At 37.1% G+C, this 13962-nt stretch overlaps 1 protein-coding gene across 2 annotated transcripts in view; it reads left to right on the top strand.

Moving 5' to 3' along the window:
- The window catches only part of map3k22 (mitogen-activated protein kinase kinase kinase 22), a 62103-nt gene that overhangs the window by 31255 nt on the left and 16886 nt on the right, over positions 1-13962 (top strand). For both annotated transcript variants that reach the window (XM_056248855.1, XM_056248856.1), the window contains exons 5-9: positions 934-971; positions 5536-5635; positions 6732-6848; positions 7348-7462; positions 12461-12594. In XM_056248855.1, the coding sequence (XP_056104830.1) occupies positions 934-971; positions 5536-5635; positions 6732-6848; positions 7348-7462; positions 12461-12594 (504 nt within the window). The remainder of the gene's footprint in view (positions 1-933; positions 972-5535; positions 5636-6731; positions 6849-7347; positions 7463-12460; positions 12595-13962) is intronic.

Raw genomic sequence — 13962 nt, 5'->3', positions numbered from 1 at the left:
TAAATACGTTGTGAAAAATATTTTATAATTACGTATAAAAGGTTTCATCCTGACCACCCACTCAAAAGGAGAACCCTCATCCTGTTAGATTCTTTACATGCCACACATGCTTTCATATCCAGTCCTGCAACTGCAGTTCAGGTGATAAACTAAAGATTTCACAGCATTGATGACAGACAGACAGACAGGAAGAAAGCTGTCAGATACATAAGAGTATCTCAGGAGAACACAGGGACATAGTATTTGTAATATTTATGCAAAGTCACATCTTGTTCTTCTTGAATGCAAAGTGGCCTCAGACTCAGACATGCATTTGTAGTTAGTAGGCCAAGACTGGATGTGAGAATATATTTCATGTAATATATGCCTAGTTTGTTGTATTTGTTAAATGGTATAACGTGCAAGAACATCCATATTGGTTGTTTTAAAAGCTATGAAACTATTTTTCAAGATTTCTATTAATAGTTTGTTCTTCATTTTTGTTGTTGGTTTAATATACAGTAAATGTATTTTGCATTATTTTTATTTAAAATAATATAATATTATTTAAAAATATATATATTTTCTGGTTGAATACAAAAAATATTCTGTTTAGTTCTGGAGAGGGAAAAAACTTCAGGCAAGACTAAGAAAAATTTAAAGAAAAACTAATAAAGTTACCATCCCTTTGGCGAGTTACTATTTATTTCTCCATTTTATTTACATTTACACTCTATTTGCAGTTTTTGGGTGTTTTGAAGTGTCCACTTTTGGCCCTTGGTCTTTATAAATACACTACCAATCCAATCCTGTGATGTTTCTGAATGGTCTTTTCTTGTTTGCAGAATGACTGATTTTACTTATAGTTTGCACAGAAGAGCAGATTATCAAAATTCATTTGTGCATTTAATCCACAGGATCAATTAATTTCATTTTGTTGTTTTCCTCTCTCAGGATTTACGGGTGAAGCTGGAGCATGAGCGAGAGAAACGGTGAGTCGGAACGTTCTCATTATTTCTGCAGCTCTCTGTCCTTTCCCTGATCTCATTTCTCTCGTCTTGTCCCAGCTCTCGTTATGCCATTTCTAAGATCTCGCTGCACGGGGAAGAACAGAAAATATGGCAAGCTGCCCAAAAGAAACAGAACGTTCCTATAAAAGTATTTTGACATTTAGACGCAGCGTTTCACACACACTCTGTCTCTGGTACAGACGGAGGCAGAGGAAAGAGGAGGTGAAGCCAAGTGTTTCAGCTCAATGGCACACCCAATATTAATTTTCAATGTCCTGTAGGTCATTCATACACCCACACACAGAACATGTCATTTTTCCCTTCTCAAGACTGCCAAATGCCAACACGTGAGTCTTTGCAAAGTATATCCATATGTGCTTTTAGCAACGTTTTACGTGTCTGCATAGTGTCTATGGTTCACGTGTCTATGGTTTTGACAAAGCTTTGTTTACTGCAAGAAAGTGAATTAACATTCTTGTCAACCAGTACCGCAAGCCCTGATGCATCCTGGGAGAATTCACACTTTGGTCTTAAAGCTCCCCAGAGTACCCCGTCCACCGTCTGTGTGAAAATGCCTCAGTGGGTTGTGTCACAGGAAGTCGGTACGGCGTCACTTGCTGCATTGGAGGTGACAAGCAGTCGGTGTGTTGCTTCACAGCTCTAATTGGCTGCTGTGGCACAACATCTTCGTTTAACCCTCTTCTGTTCTGCCTCGACTTTATGCAAAGATGTTCGAGGAGGAGGTGATGGACCACTAGTAGATAAATCAATGGAAGTAACAGGGTAGCTATAAGAAACGACGTCCCGCCTTCAATCAGAATAGCCAGTCGGCTCTTTTTGCTGTAGAACAAAAGTTTTGAATTCCAAGGACCCCCAAATATGTCTTATGAAAGGAACCTTTCCTAAAATATAAAGGCTGTTATATATTTTTGCTAACAAACTAATTTATACTGTATTAGAAAAATAATATTTGACTTCTCTTTGTCAGTTTTCTATGTGAGAATATAAGTTTATTGCATATCCTTTAAACACAGAATATTAGCATACAATATTAGTTTTCTCTTTCCTTTTTCACAATAAATATAATTCCAAACAGCCATACTTGTAACATACCAAGAAGATACATTGGGATTGTTGTTGTTTTTTTCTATACAAAACTAAAAATAGTTATTTTTATTTTTACTGTCAAATGTGTTTATTTTTGACCCCTAACATCCTCTTGTTCCCTCGACTTGCCTTAAATGGACTTTGTTTTTAAGAAAGCTTAACATCTTGGCATTTCCTTCACTGGCTCTGTATATATCCTCAATCTCTTGCACATTATGTCTTCACTAAGAGCAACAATTTAAATGAGGGGAAATTTTGTATTAAAATCTGTCTATTTATTATGTTGCTTTGAGTAAACAATGATATCAGTGAATCTTATGAAACCAACCCGGCCAGATGGTGAGACTTCCATCCAGTTTCATGAATATGCAATAGATCATTTTTTTGTCAGTTTAAATTACACCATGTAATGTTATATATACATGCAGCTTAAAATAAACAGGGCGTTAAATACTACCATTATTACGTACACCAGTGTTTGGAATAACGCCGTTTAAAAGAACGGCGTTAGGTAACGACGTTATTTTTTCAGTAACGGGGTAATCTAACTAATTACTTTTTCCGTCGTTACAACGCCTTTAACGTTACTGGACGTTAAATGCGGTGCGTTACTATGCGTTGATTCATGGGCGTCAGTTTGGTTTGAAAAGTGTGGGGGACGGACAGAGACGCATTCGGAAGTGCACTTTCAGAAGTGCTGGGTACAACGACGCAATATACGTAAATATACGGTTAGTAAAAAATATACTAATGTCATTGAACGGATACCTAATACAAATAAATAAAACATATCCAGTTAACTAGCAGAGCATTCATTTAGTTCGCTATTAAATAAGAGATCTAGCGCTTAAATCTGTTGTTTTTGAGATCCAGCTGAGCGCTCGTGCTGCTGCGATCAGTGTCATGGATACAGTTGTTCTCTTGTGGCTCGCGGCGCGCGCAGTCTTCAATCGGACGCGCGCTTCAATCTATCGCCGTTGCGGAGACTATTCATTCCGGTGAAATCACAAAATAAAATGCACACAAACGTGTCCCTGCTTGATCTAGATATATAGATACAGCTATATCTAGGAGCTAAAGTTCAATCTTTAAAAGCACTCCATCTTGTTAAACTGTTTACTTTTTTAATGAAGAGAAAGAAATACAGCAGCCTATGTCTTCCAGCCTATTTATCTCAGGTTGTTAGTTTGTTTGATTTATTTAATTTGCTACAGTTACTGCAAACACACTTTATATTATTTAACTGTTTACTTTTGAAGAAAATACTTGAAGTACAGAATGTCTACCAGACCAGTTGTCTGACATTGGGAGTTTGATTTATTTAATTAAGAATTTGTAGATTAAAAGTTTACTTTTGTTGTGAACAAAACACTTGGAAGTACAGGTTGTTAACTTGACCAGTTGTCTCAGGTTGAGAGAGTTTGATTTAATTCGCTAGAGTTAAATGCACTTTATATGGTGTAACTGTTTACTTTTCTTACAAAGATAATACTTGAGGTGCAGGATAAACCTCTTGCTGTCTGTCGACGTGCAATAAATACCGAAAGTTACGTACAAACACCTGTCTGTTCTACTCATTTCAACTGACTTGTGAAAACTGCTAAAAAGAAAATCCAAATTCTTTGACATATAGTAACTTTTTTTTTAACAGCAACGCAAATAGTTACTTTCCCTGGTAACGAGTTACTTTTATTATAGAGTAATTCAGTTACTAACTCAGTTACTTTTTGGAACAAGTAGTGAGTAACTATAACTAATTACTTTTTTAAAGTAACGTTCCCAACACTGACGTACACTACCATTCAAAATTTCCGGGCAGTAAGATAAAAAAAAAAAAAAGCCCAATTAATAATTTACTTTGGCAATAAAGACTTTTACATTGTTACACCCAATGTATTTTTCAAAATATATGCTGTTATTTTAAACTTTCTATTGATCAAAGAATCCTAAAAAAAAAACATCATCGTTACCACAAAATTATTAAGCAGTAAAACTGTTTTCTTGAGCACCAAATCAGCATACACAGAATCATGTGACACTGAAGACTGGAGAAATTACTGATAAATATTCAGTTTTGCCATCACAGAAATAAATTACATTAAAAAAGTATTTTAAACTGCAATACTATTTCACAATATTACTGTTTTTACAACCCCAAACTGTTTAACGGTAGTGTATGAACAGCAAAATCTATTTGTCAACATAGTAATATCATGGTGCATTTTTTGCCAGTTGTTTCATTGTGTTACATCAGAAAGTCGTAAAACGTAACATGTATTAAACTTGTATATGGATAACCCCATATCTCACAGCACACATCATAAATCTACACACTTGTGCCTACAGTAATAAAAAACTCATCAAAACAGGCATTAGTTAGCAGACCAGAATAGCTGGACACACTCAAAACCGTCTTCCTCTGGCAGCGACAGCAATACAGAGACAGGAAGGCGAAGAACGCTGCGTGCCATGCCAAGCGTGGAGAGATGCGGCCAAAGCAAAGCGCTTATCTGTGCACGCCAAGGAAGGAAAATCATCTCGTACCCTACATCCTCCATTTCTCCAGTCTTCCGCTAGGATTTTCTTCCATCACTATCTCCCTCGTCGGCCAGTGTAAACAAAGCCATCACTCAAATCAAAACTCAACGAGCAGCTTCATCTACAGAAGATCTGACTGTTAAACAACATACAACTGATCTCAAATCAGCTTGATTTCACCCATGACGGATGTCCCCAGTTGTCTTCGTTCCGATAAACCCCTTGAGATGAGAACCAATCAGCTGCCATTAAGTTGAAGATACAAAAAACACTAATTGTTTAAGTTAAAGATTACGGCTCTTCAAAAGTATTAGATAAGTGCTGTGTGTATGTGTGTGCAGTTTGGCTGGTGTGCTAGACTTTGGAGGAGGAATGGGAAACATGCTTCCTGCTACTTTCAGCGTTGCTCCACTTTTTTTCTCTTTCCTCTCAGGAAGCGCTCCATCTACCTTTGTGTGCGTTGTGATGTGGTCCTCGGTGTTGAAACAGTGGTCCGCTCCGGTTGATTAGGCCAAACGCACAGTCATCATGCTTGCCTTGCATTAACATCATGCATATACTTAAGCCAATTTACACTCTCAGTTCCCTTTTCCCTCACCCCGACCCCACACATTGACTCACACACTCTAAACATAGGCACATTCGTTAGATAAACAGAGACACCATTTTTGGTTTGTCCCATGCATGAATGCACCATAAATGGCTGTAGAAGAAGCTATGGCATCGACCCCTAATGTCAGGAAATTCCCTGTGATTAGAAAGGTGCCATCATGCACGTCCACAGCGCCATGTTTACATATGGATAGCGTAACTAAACGAAAAGAATGTCCGTTGTACTCGAAATTTGCAGGTGCCTGAAAGTTGTTTTGATTTGATCAGAGTTTTTCTTCTCTTCCTTTAGAATCATTCCGTTCCAAAGGCCACTGAAGTTCAAGGATCTGCTTCAGAAGGTGACGGAGGCCTTTGGCCAGCAAATGGATCTATACTACACTGATAAAGAGGTGGTTATTCTAGTAACTTATTTGTAACCTTTTCATAGTGATAGGTCGGTATAGATAACAATTAATTGGCCATTATTTAGCTATTTTGGATATGTATGCATTAGCCAATAACAATACCTGTTAAGAAATGGTAGATTTTCACTTCCAAAATTTGAAAAGTTTTCAATGTATAATGCAGATAATTTTCTGTTTTTAAATATTGTTGTGCATTTTGTGAAAAATTGTAAATTATTTATTTTTTATAATCATACAATTTTATTATATAGAATTTAAGGGGTGTTGAGAAATTTATAATGAATTTATGGGGTATAATGAAGAAGAAATGTTTACTTCTACTGTCATTACGAAACACCAAAACTAAATTAAACTTCAAATTTAACTTTTCACTCAAATTGTTATTCTGATAGACTACTGATAAAAAGTTTGGGGTCAGTAAAAAATAAAAAATAAAATATAAATAATATTTATTTTCTGCTAAGATGGATTAAATTGATCAAAAGTGACAGTAAAGACATTTATAATATTAAAAAAAGGATTTCTATTTCAAATAAATGCTGTTCTTTTGATCTTTCTATTATAAGAAATGTTTTTTTGTGCAGCAATTCAGCATATTAGAATGATTTCTGAAGGATCATGTGACACTGATGCTGAAAATTCATCACAAGAATATATTACATTTCACAAAATATATAAATAGAAAGAGTTTATAAATTACTGTAAAACAGAAACAAATTATTATAATATTTCACAGTATTGCTGTTTTTACTGTGTTTTTGATCAAATAAATGCAGACTTGTTGACAAAAAGAGACTTCTTACCAAAACATTAAAACTCCCTACCGTCCACAAACGTTTGAATGGTAGTTTAATAAAAAAGGATCATGTTAAATTAGAAATGATTGCACATCTCAGACTTTTGCACCCCACTGTATATCAATTTTATACTTGCCACCTGACCTTTATCTCAAGATATCAGCTTGAAAATACATATTCATTACCTCTTAGTTAACTCGTAATTGGACTAGCATTTATACTTTTCAGTATGGATCTGTACATAACTATGTGTCTTGCTTTATTAATAATGTGACTGGTCTTAGACATTGGTGGCTCTGAAGTGTCAGGAGGATTTGGACCGAGCAGTTCAGGGATTGAGCTCCAGCTCTGGAATCAACAACCTGCTGAGAGTGATTCTGAAAACACCTCCCAACAACCAAGTGAGTCCAAGCCAATACAAAGCAGAGGGACCCAAACAAGACCTAACCCAAAGCCAATATTAAAACAATACCTAAACCCACATGAAAAGCCTAACCTGTACATGAACTAGTTCTCAGACCACAAGCTCACTTCCAAACATCCCTTTTATTATTCAGGTAAAATTAAGAATGCTACATTTGGTTAAATGAAAAGTTTTTTTTAAATTTGATTTATTAATTATACTTTTATGTATTACATTATATTAATTGTTTGTTATATTATATTAATATTAAATTCTCTCTCTCTCTCTCTCTCTCTCTCTCTCTCTCTCTCTCTCTCTCTCTCTCTCTATATATATCTATATATATATATATATATATATATATATATATATATATACTCTTAATTTCTTATTATTTTTCCCTCTTTATTGGAAAAGTATTTATGTAAACTCTTGAATCGCACATATTTTTCCAGGTTTAGCAGAATTCCTTATATATGTCCATCTCCTCTCCACAGTTCCTTCAGGTGAGTGGCCAAGACAGGCAGAGCGAGATGAGGTCATCCAGGTCCCTGGGAGATCTCAAAGCCTCGGTTCTCAAAGGCTCTGAACGAGTGCGCAAACACTCTACAGGTACGTCATGCCGGCTCACACACACCCCTAACACACACAGCACGGTCAAAAAAACAGTACACAATGGGTTTATCATCAGCTTTGTTTGCACTTTTCTCCATCAGGACTGGTGACGTCAGGGCTGTTAGTGAAAGCCTGGGCAAATCATTTTAGTTGTTTTGAATGGCAGAGGAACAGATTAAAACCTTCAGTTTGATACCACTTTCCTATGTGATTGCATTTACATAATATTTGGCCAATCGGAATCAGTTCACTCGGAATGTGTGTTCCAAATGAACGGTTTACTTGAACGCACATTCTGGGTGCGTGTTTACATGTCAATCATGTAGAATCCTTTTTCAGAGACATTCCATTTGTGTTTTCCTCCTCGTGGTATTAGTAATGTTTTTGCTGTGTAGACAGATACAGTTTTTGCTATCTCTCAGAAGGCAGGTGAAATGGAACGACATTTAATTTAAATGTCACGATGCAGATGTATAATAAACCCACCTTTATCCCATCAATAAATTCAAATGTTTATAGTCAACTTTAAAGTGGTTATCAAAGATATACTGCCTTTTAAACATCTGGGGTCGGTAAGATTTATTGATGTTTTTGAAAGACGTCTCTTTTGCTCACCAAGGCTGCGTTAATTTGATAAAAAATACAGTATAAAGAGTAAAATTGTGAAATCTTGTGATAGCAAAGATGAATTTCCAGCATCATTATTTTGGTCTGCAGTGTCACATGATCCTTCAGAAATCTGATTTGGTGCTCAAGAAACATTTCTTATTATTATCAGTGTTGAAATCAGTTGTGCTGTTTACAGGGGCGGCCTTACCTATGTTTCACCCGTTTCAATTGAAACGGGCCCCGCCCTCCAAGGGGGCCCCAACAGACCAGCAAAATCCCATTCATTTTCTCGGTAGGATATTGATTTTCAGCCATAATGTCTAAACCATTCAAGGTAGATTGACCACGAGCTACGAGGTTGTGAAATGAAAGTTTCTGCTCCTTTAAAAGCCACAAGCTACGAAATCAACCTTGTTATTTGCAAAACACTGACGTCTGATTGGTAGAACTCGCGGTTACCATGGCGACGTTTACCACCCCCGCGAACGGCTTAAGTGATCTGAATAATATCGGTAGTTTATGTATTTATACCTTTGCGTTTTTTGCCGTTAGGTTAAAATGTTATTTTGAGCAGAAAAAGAATTTTAAGAGGAAATGAAACTGAAAAACAAAAGATATCGGACAACAAAAGAAAAGCTTTATTCAGTCTACCAAAAGTGAAGTTACCCTGCGTGAAAGGGCAAGGCTTATTCCATGATATATAATTGTATATAGTTTTAATCAAATAAGGTTGGATTATTTCTATGTTGAGCTGCCTGTTCATGAAGCTGAAAGTGCACGTAATAAAATAATATCCCATTGATGCAAACCAACAGGAATCCTTGCTTTTTCTGCTCTATTATGTTTATGTTTTATGTAGGGCCCCATATTAGTTATTGAAACGGGCCCCCAGATGCTTAAGGCCGCCACTGGCTGTTTAATACTTTTATGTCAACCATGATACTTTTTTCAGTTTTCTTTGATGGACAGAAAATTCAAAAGAACAGCATTTTTTAAAATCAGAATCTTTTAACAGTCTTAAAGGAGAACTCCGGGCAATTTTTAAGTGAATCTTGATCGTTAGACCTTTGTGAGTACTGACTATAGGAAAAAAAAACGAACCGGATTGGTGCTTGCTACGCGGAGCTGCGACCGCGAATGCCCAGAGCTCCCACCCAGCTAAAACGGCAGCTATGGGGGCATCGACATAAAGAGCGTTTTTGAACCTCTTAACAGACACAAAATGCAATTAAAATGTCTGTCCAACATGAACAGGGACCCTACATGTGAACAAGATGCGTTTAGCAACTTAGCCATTGTTTCAACTCACCTAAATAGTCTTTTAGACGGCAAGCTGTAGTCTCGCGCTGCAGTCCCGTGCTGTAGCCGGAAAAGGTAAACAATGTCCAGGTGGGAGGAGCCATTTCTTCTTCACTTGTAAGCAACTCTGATCATAACTCGTCGCACATGATCAACGCTCCTCCCACCTGGACATTGTTTACCTTTTCCGGCTACAGCACGGGACTGCAGCGCGAGACTACAGCTTGCCGTCTAAAAGACTATTTAGGTGAGTTGAAACAATGGCTAAGTTGCTAAACGCATCTTGTTCACATGTAGGGTCCCTGTTCATGTTGGACAGACATTTTAATTGCATTTTGTGTCTGTTAAGAGGCTCAAAAACGCTCTTTATGTCGATGCCCCCATAGCTGCCGTTTTAGCTGGGTGGGAGCTCTGGGCATTCGCGGTCGCAGCTCCGCGTAGCAAGCACCAATCCGGTTCGTTTTTTTTCCTATAGTCAGTACTCACAAAGGTCTAACGATCAAGATTCACTTAAAAATTGCCCGGAGTTCTCCTTTAAATGTCGCGTCTGATGTAATACATCCTTAAATGAAAGTAATAATTGTTTATTTATTTTTTTACTTACTGACCCCACATTTTTTTACAGTTGTGTATATGCTAGGTATTCATTCAGTTTATTAATAGTGCTAGTCTACATGCAGTCTATGAAAGGCCGATATTTCATCTTGTTGAATGCAAAAGCATTTAGGAAACTGATGACAGAACTTGTCATATTTGAGTAAGGACAATCAAGGGTGTCTCGAGTTCGATTCAGGCTCTGTTAGGATCTGTATTTTGTAAAGTCATTTCATTGTCAGTCTCAGACCGTAGAGCGCTTAAAAGGCTAGTGGAACGAGTTTATAGTGTTTGAAAAGGCAAGGTACGTTTTTCCTATTCATCGGGTAACATTCAGTAGATGAAGGTCTGATCAGATCGTTCACACATTATTCAGAAGCCAATAAACAGTGAGAAGTTCACAACATGAACATTATGCAAACAAGAACGAGTGTCTTCCCCAAATAGAGCATGAAAAGAGCGAAATATTTCTCAGCAAAGAGAACTCAGTGACACACTCTTTTTCTCACCATCTCTTTTTCAATGTTTGGCACCATCTCTTTGTTTTCACACCTGAGAAAGAGGCGTGGGAAAGAAGATAGCTCGCTCCACGTGACATACTGAATGATGGAGATGGCAGGTTTTTGCTGGCTGAATGTCAATGATGTATTTTTACAGATTTCAATATGTCAGAGTAGTCAGCATTTGTCATCATAATGGGGTGAACCGGTGAAGTGGAAATACCTTTGCACTGCCTACATACATAGCATGTTTTGCATCACTTTTTAGCAGTTGGTTAATAAAAATAGCTTTTAAAGAGACTATATCATGAAAAACTGGATGGTGTTTTGACATTACATCCATTAGAACAATAACATGACCTCCCACCTTTACTGTATGTATGATCACCTATTTAAAATTAAACAACTTGGCCCAACCTTATGAATGACTTCTACTAAACCTGTTTGTACTGTAGTTAGTCAAACAATTCATTTATGTACAGAAGTCTTAAAGGGATAGTTCACCCAAAAATTTAAATTCTGTCATCATTTACTCACCCTCATGTTGTTCCAAACCTGTAAGACTTTCGTTCATCTTCGAAACACAAATAAAGATATTTTAATGTAATCTGAGAGATTTCTGTCCCTCCATTGACAGCTACGCAACTACCACTTTGACACTTCAAAAAGTTCATAAAGAGATCGTAAAACTAATCCATATGAATTGAGCAGTTTAGTCAAAAATTTCTGAAGATACTCGATCACTTTATATGATGAACAGATTGAATTTAGGCTTTTATTCACATATAAACATTGATCAGCAAACATAAACAGAAGCTCAACCGAACCTGCTTGATGCGCGAGAAAGAACCTAATTGGTTCTTGCAAAAGCTCAAACGTGCTGCGTAACACACGAGATTGAACCTCATTGGTTATCACACGTCAAGCGAACATGGTTGAGCTTCTGTTTAACTCAACATATGTGTGAGTTGATGAATATTTATGTGGATAAAAGCCTAAATTCAATCTGTTCATCATATAAAGCGATCGTGTCTCTTCATAAAATTTGGACTAAACCACTCAATACATGTGGATTACTTTTACGATCTCTTTATGTACTTTTTGAAGCATCAAAGTGGTAGACTGTCAACGGAGGGACAGGAAGCTCTCGGATTTCATTAAAAATATCTTCCTTTGTATTCCGAAGATGAATAAAAGTCTTACGTGTTTGGAACGACATGAGGGTGAGTAATTAATGACAGAATTTTCACTACCCTTTAAAGGTACAGTAACAAAAGCAGCCTGTTTTAATCAATGCCATAGATAGCGAGAAAAAAGGTGGGATTTATCACATGAATATATATATATATATATATATATAGTATTTCAAAATATTCATGTTTCATAATATATAATTATTACTGAAACATATTACATTTTTTATTGCATTTTGCACTATTGGCATCACATATATTTTAATTAAAGAAGTTAATTAATGATAATTATAATTATTTTAATTAAGTTAAAGGTAATGGTAAAGGAAAATGTGAATATAAATGTGTATATATATACGTATAGCCTACTTATTCTAAAATAATATGAAGAGCAATAGTAAATTTGTCCCTTATATTGTGGCAGAATGTAGTCTTTGCATTTCGCACTGTCTACAGGTGTCAGTCTCACATTCCTTTGATGCTTTCTTCCCCACCCCATCCCTTCCTGTCACATACTCTTTTAATTTAGATTTTTTCTTTTTTTCTCATTAAACTCCTCTCTCATTATTTATCCACCATTAGCACTGTCTCTTACTCTCACATTCTGCTCACATGTACCTGTCACTCACACCACGCTTAAATCTCAGTCATTATTCACTTCAATCTGCTCGAATTCTTTCTATTTTTCTGGGATCCTGTGCCCTGTTATTAGTTGCCCTGGAAGAATTACTGTTCCAGACTGTTTTTTTGGCATCAGACTATGTGATGTGTCACACTAACATCACTCCGTCTGCCCGCAGGATCTCTGAACACGGGCCGCACCTCACCCCCTCCGGGCAGCGTACCAGAAGAGCAGCAGCAGATCGCTCGGCAAGGGTCCTACACCAGCATCCACAGTGAAGGAGAGTTCATCCCAGAAATGCTCGACTCCAATGTAAGATTCATGGTTTGGAGCTGACTTAGTTAGATAAGGAATTTTCACAATATATTTTCACAAATACCATATCTTTAAACAGACACTTGGAACACATTATAGCAATGATTTAGATTTTAACCCTGGGTTATGAGTAGTGTTAGCACCGATACTAATATTGATATACTGCAGTGGTTCCCTAAATGGGGGGTGTGGGTGGGGGGTCATAAAAAGGGGGTGCAGCAAGGCTAAAGGCACCCAAACACTAGATAATCAGGACTATTTTGGGCCCAATTCTCCGTTTCTGACAATCCTTGGTAAAGTCCCGATTATCTTGATGGTTCTACAGATTATCTTATCAGAATTCCTTGTGGTGTGAGGTGTGTTAAGAGTGATTGAATCTTCTTGGAAGAACGTCTGGGCCGCACCGATCTCAAATCGTAAATATCCAACGTGATGAATATTTACGATCAGAAATCCTGTTGTGTGGCAGGAACCCTAAGGACAAATGCGCACACACTGTAGATTGTCACATGTAACGAAACGATACCCAATCAGAAAGCGAGCTGATGGAAGATATAAGCATAACAACCGCAGTCTTGGCGCAGTACCAGGTAACGTTAGCTAACCACCTAGGAACATTTCCACCATTAGTTTGAAGATAGATTTTTTGTGTGTGTAACGGTGTGTGTGTGTGTGTGTGAGAGAGAGAGAGAGAGAGAGAGAGAGAGAGAGAGAGAGAGAGAGAGAGAGAGAGAGAGAGAGAGAGAGAGAGAGAGAGAGAGGAAAATGCATAACTGTGTGATGTTCGTGACAAATTTTACTCACCTCCAGCTCATTCTTTTTTTTCCTGCGTATTTTCTGTAAAAAGCAGTCCAAACACAATTTTTTCGTTTCTTCTTGCCCATCATCCTCCATGTTTGCTTGCCGATAACCAATATATGTGAAATCAGCCAGTACTGGTAGATTTTGGCAATTTGTTTAGTAACCGGCAGACAATTATAAACCTCATACATAGGCAAATAAGCATGGAAATCCAGAGTGTACAGATGTACTGTGTGACATTTCAAAACCTTAATTAAAGTTAAACTGAATGAATCCCAAATGACTGTTTGTTTTGAATGACCCTGATTGTTTCTTAATAAGAATGACCCTGGGTTAACAAACTGTGAAAAGTCCAATAAAAAGAAACAATACTGAGTTTTTATGGTCTCTGATGTTCTTTCGCCCTGTACTTTGTTATCACTGTTCTCTGTAACTGTGCACTTTATAACAGTCTGGGGAAAAGAAAGCTTGGACATATTACGGGCATTTGCTCATGGAAAATCTTACGTCAGTCTTGTAGAGGGCTAAGGTTCAGATGCACAAATGGTAATGAAAAATGTAATG

The sequence above is a fragment of the Rhinichthys klamathensis genome, unplaced genomic scaffold, assembly GCF_029890125.1.
Source record: "Rhinichthys klamathensis goyatoka isolate OS25496 unplaced genomic scaffold, OSU_Roscu_1.1 h1tg000059l_1, whole genome shotgun sequence".
In the NCBI taxonomy this organism is placed as follows: domain Eukaryota; kingdom Metazoa; phylum Chordata; class Actinopteri; order Cypriniformes; family Leuciscidae; genus Rhinichthys; species Rhinichthys klamathensis.
This window is presented reverse-complemented; position numbering and strand designations above follow the sequence as displayed.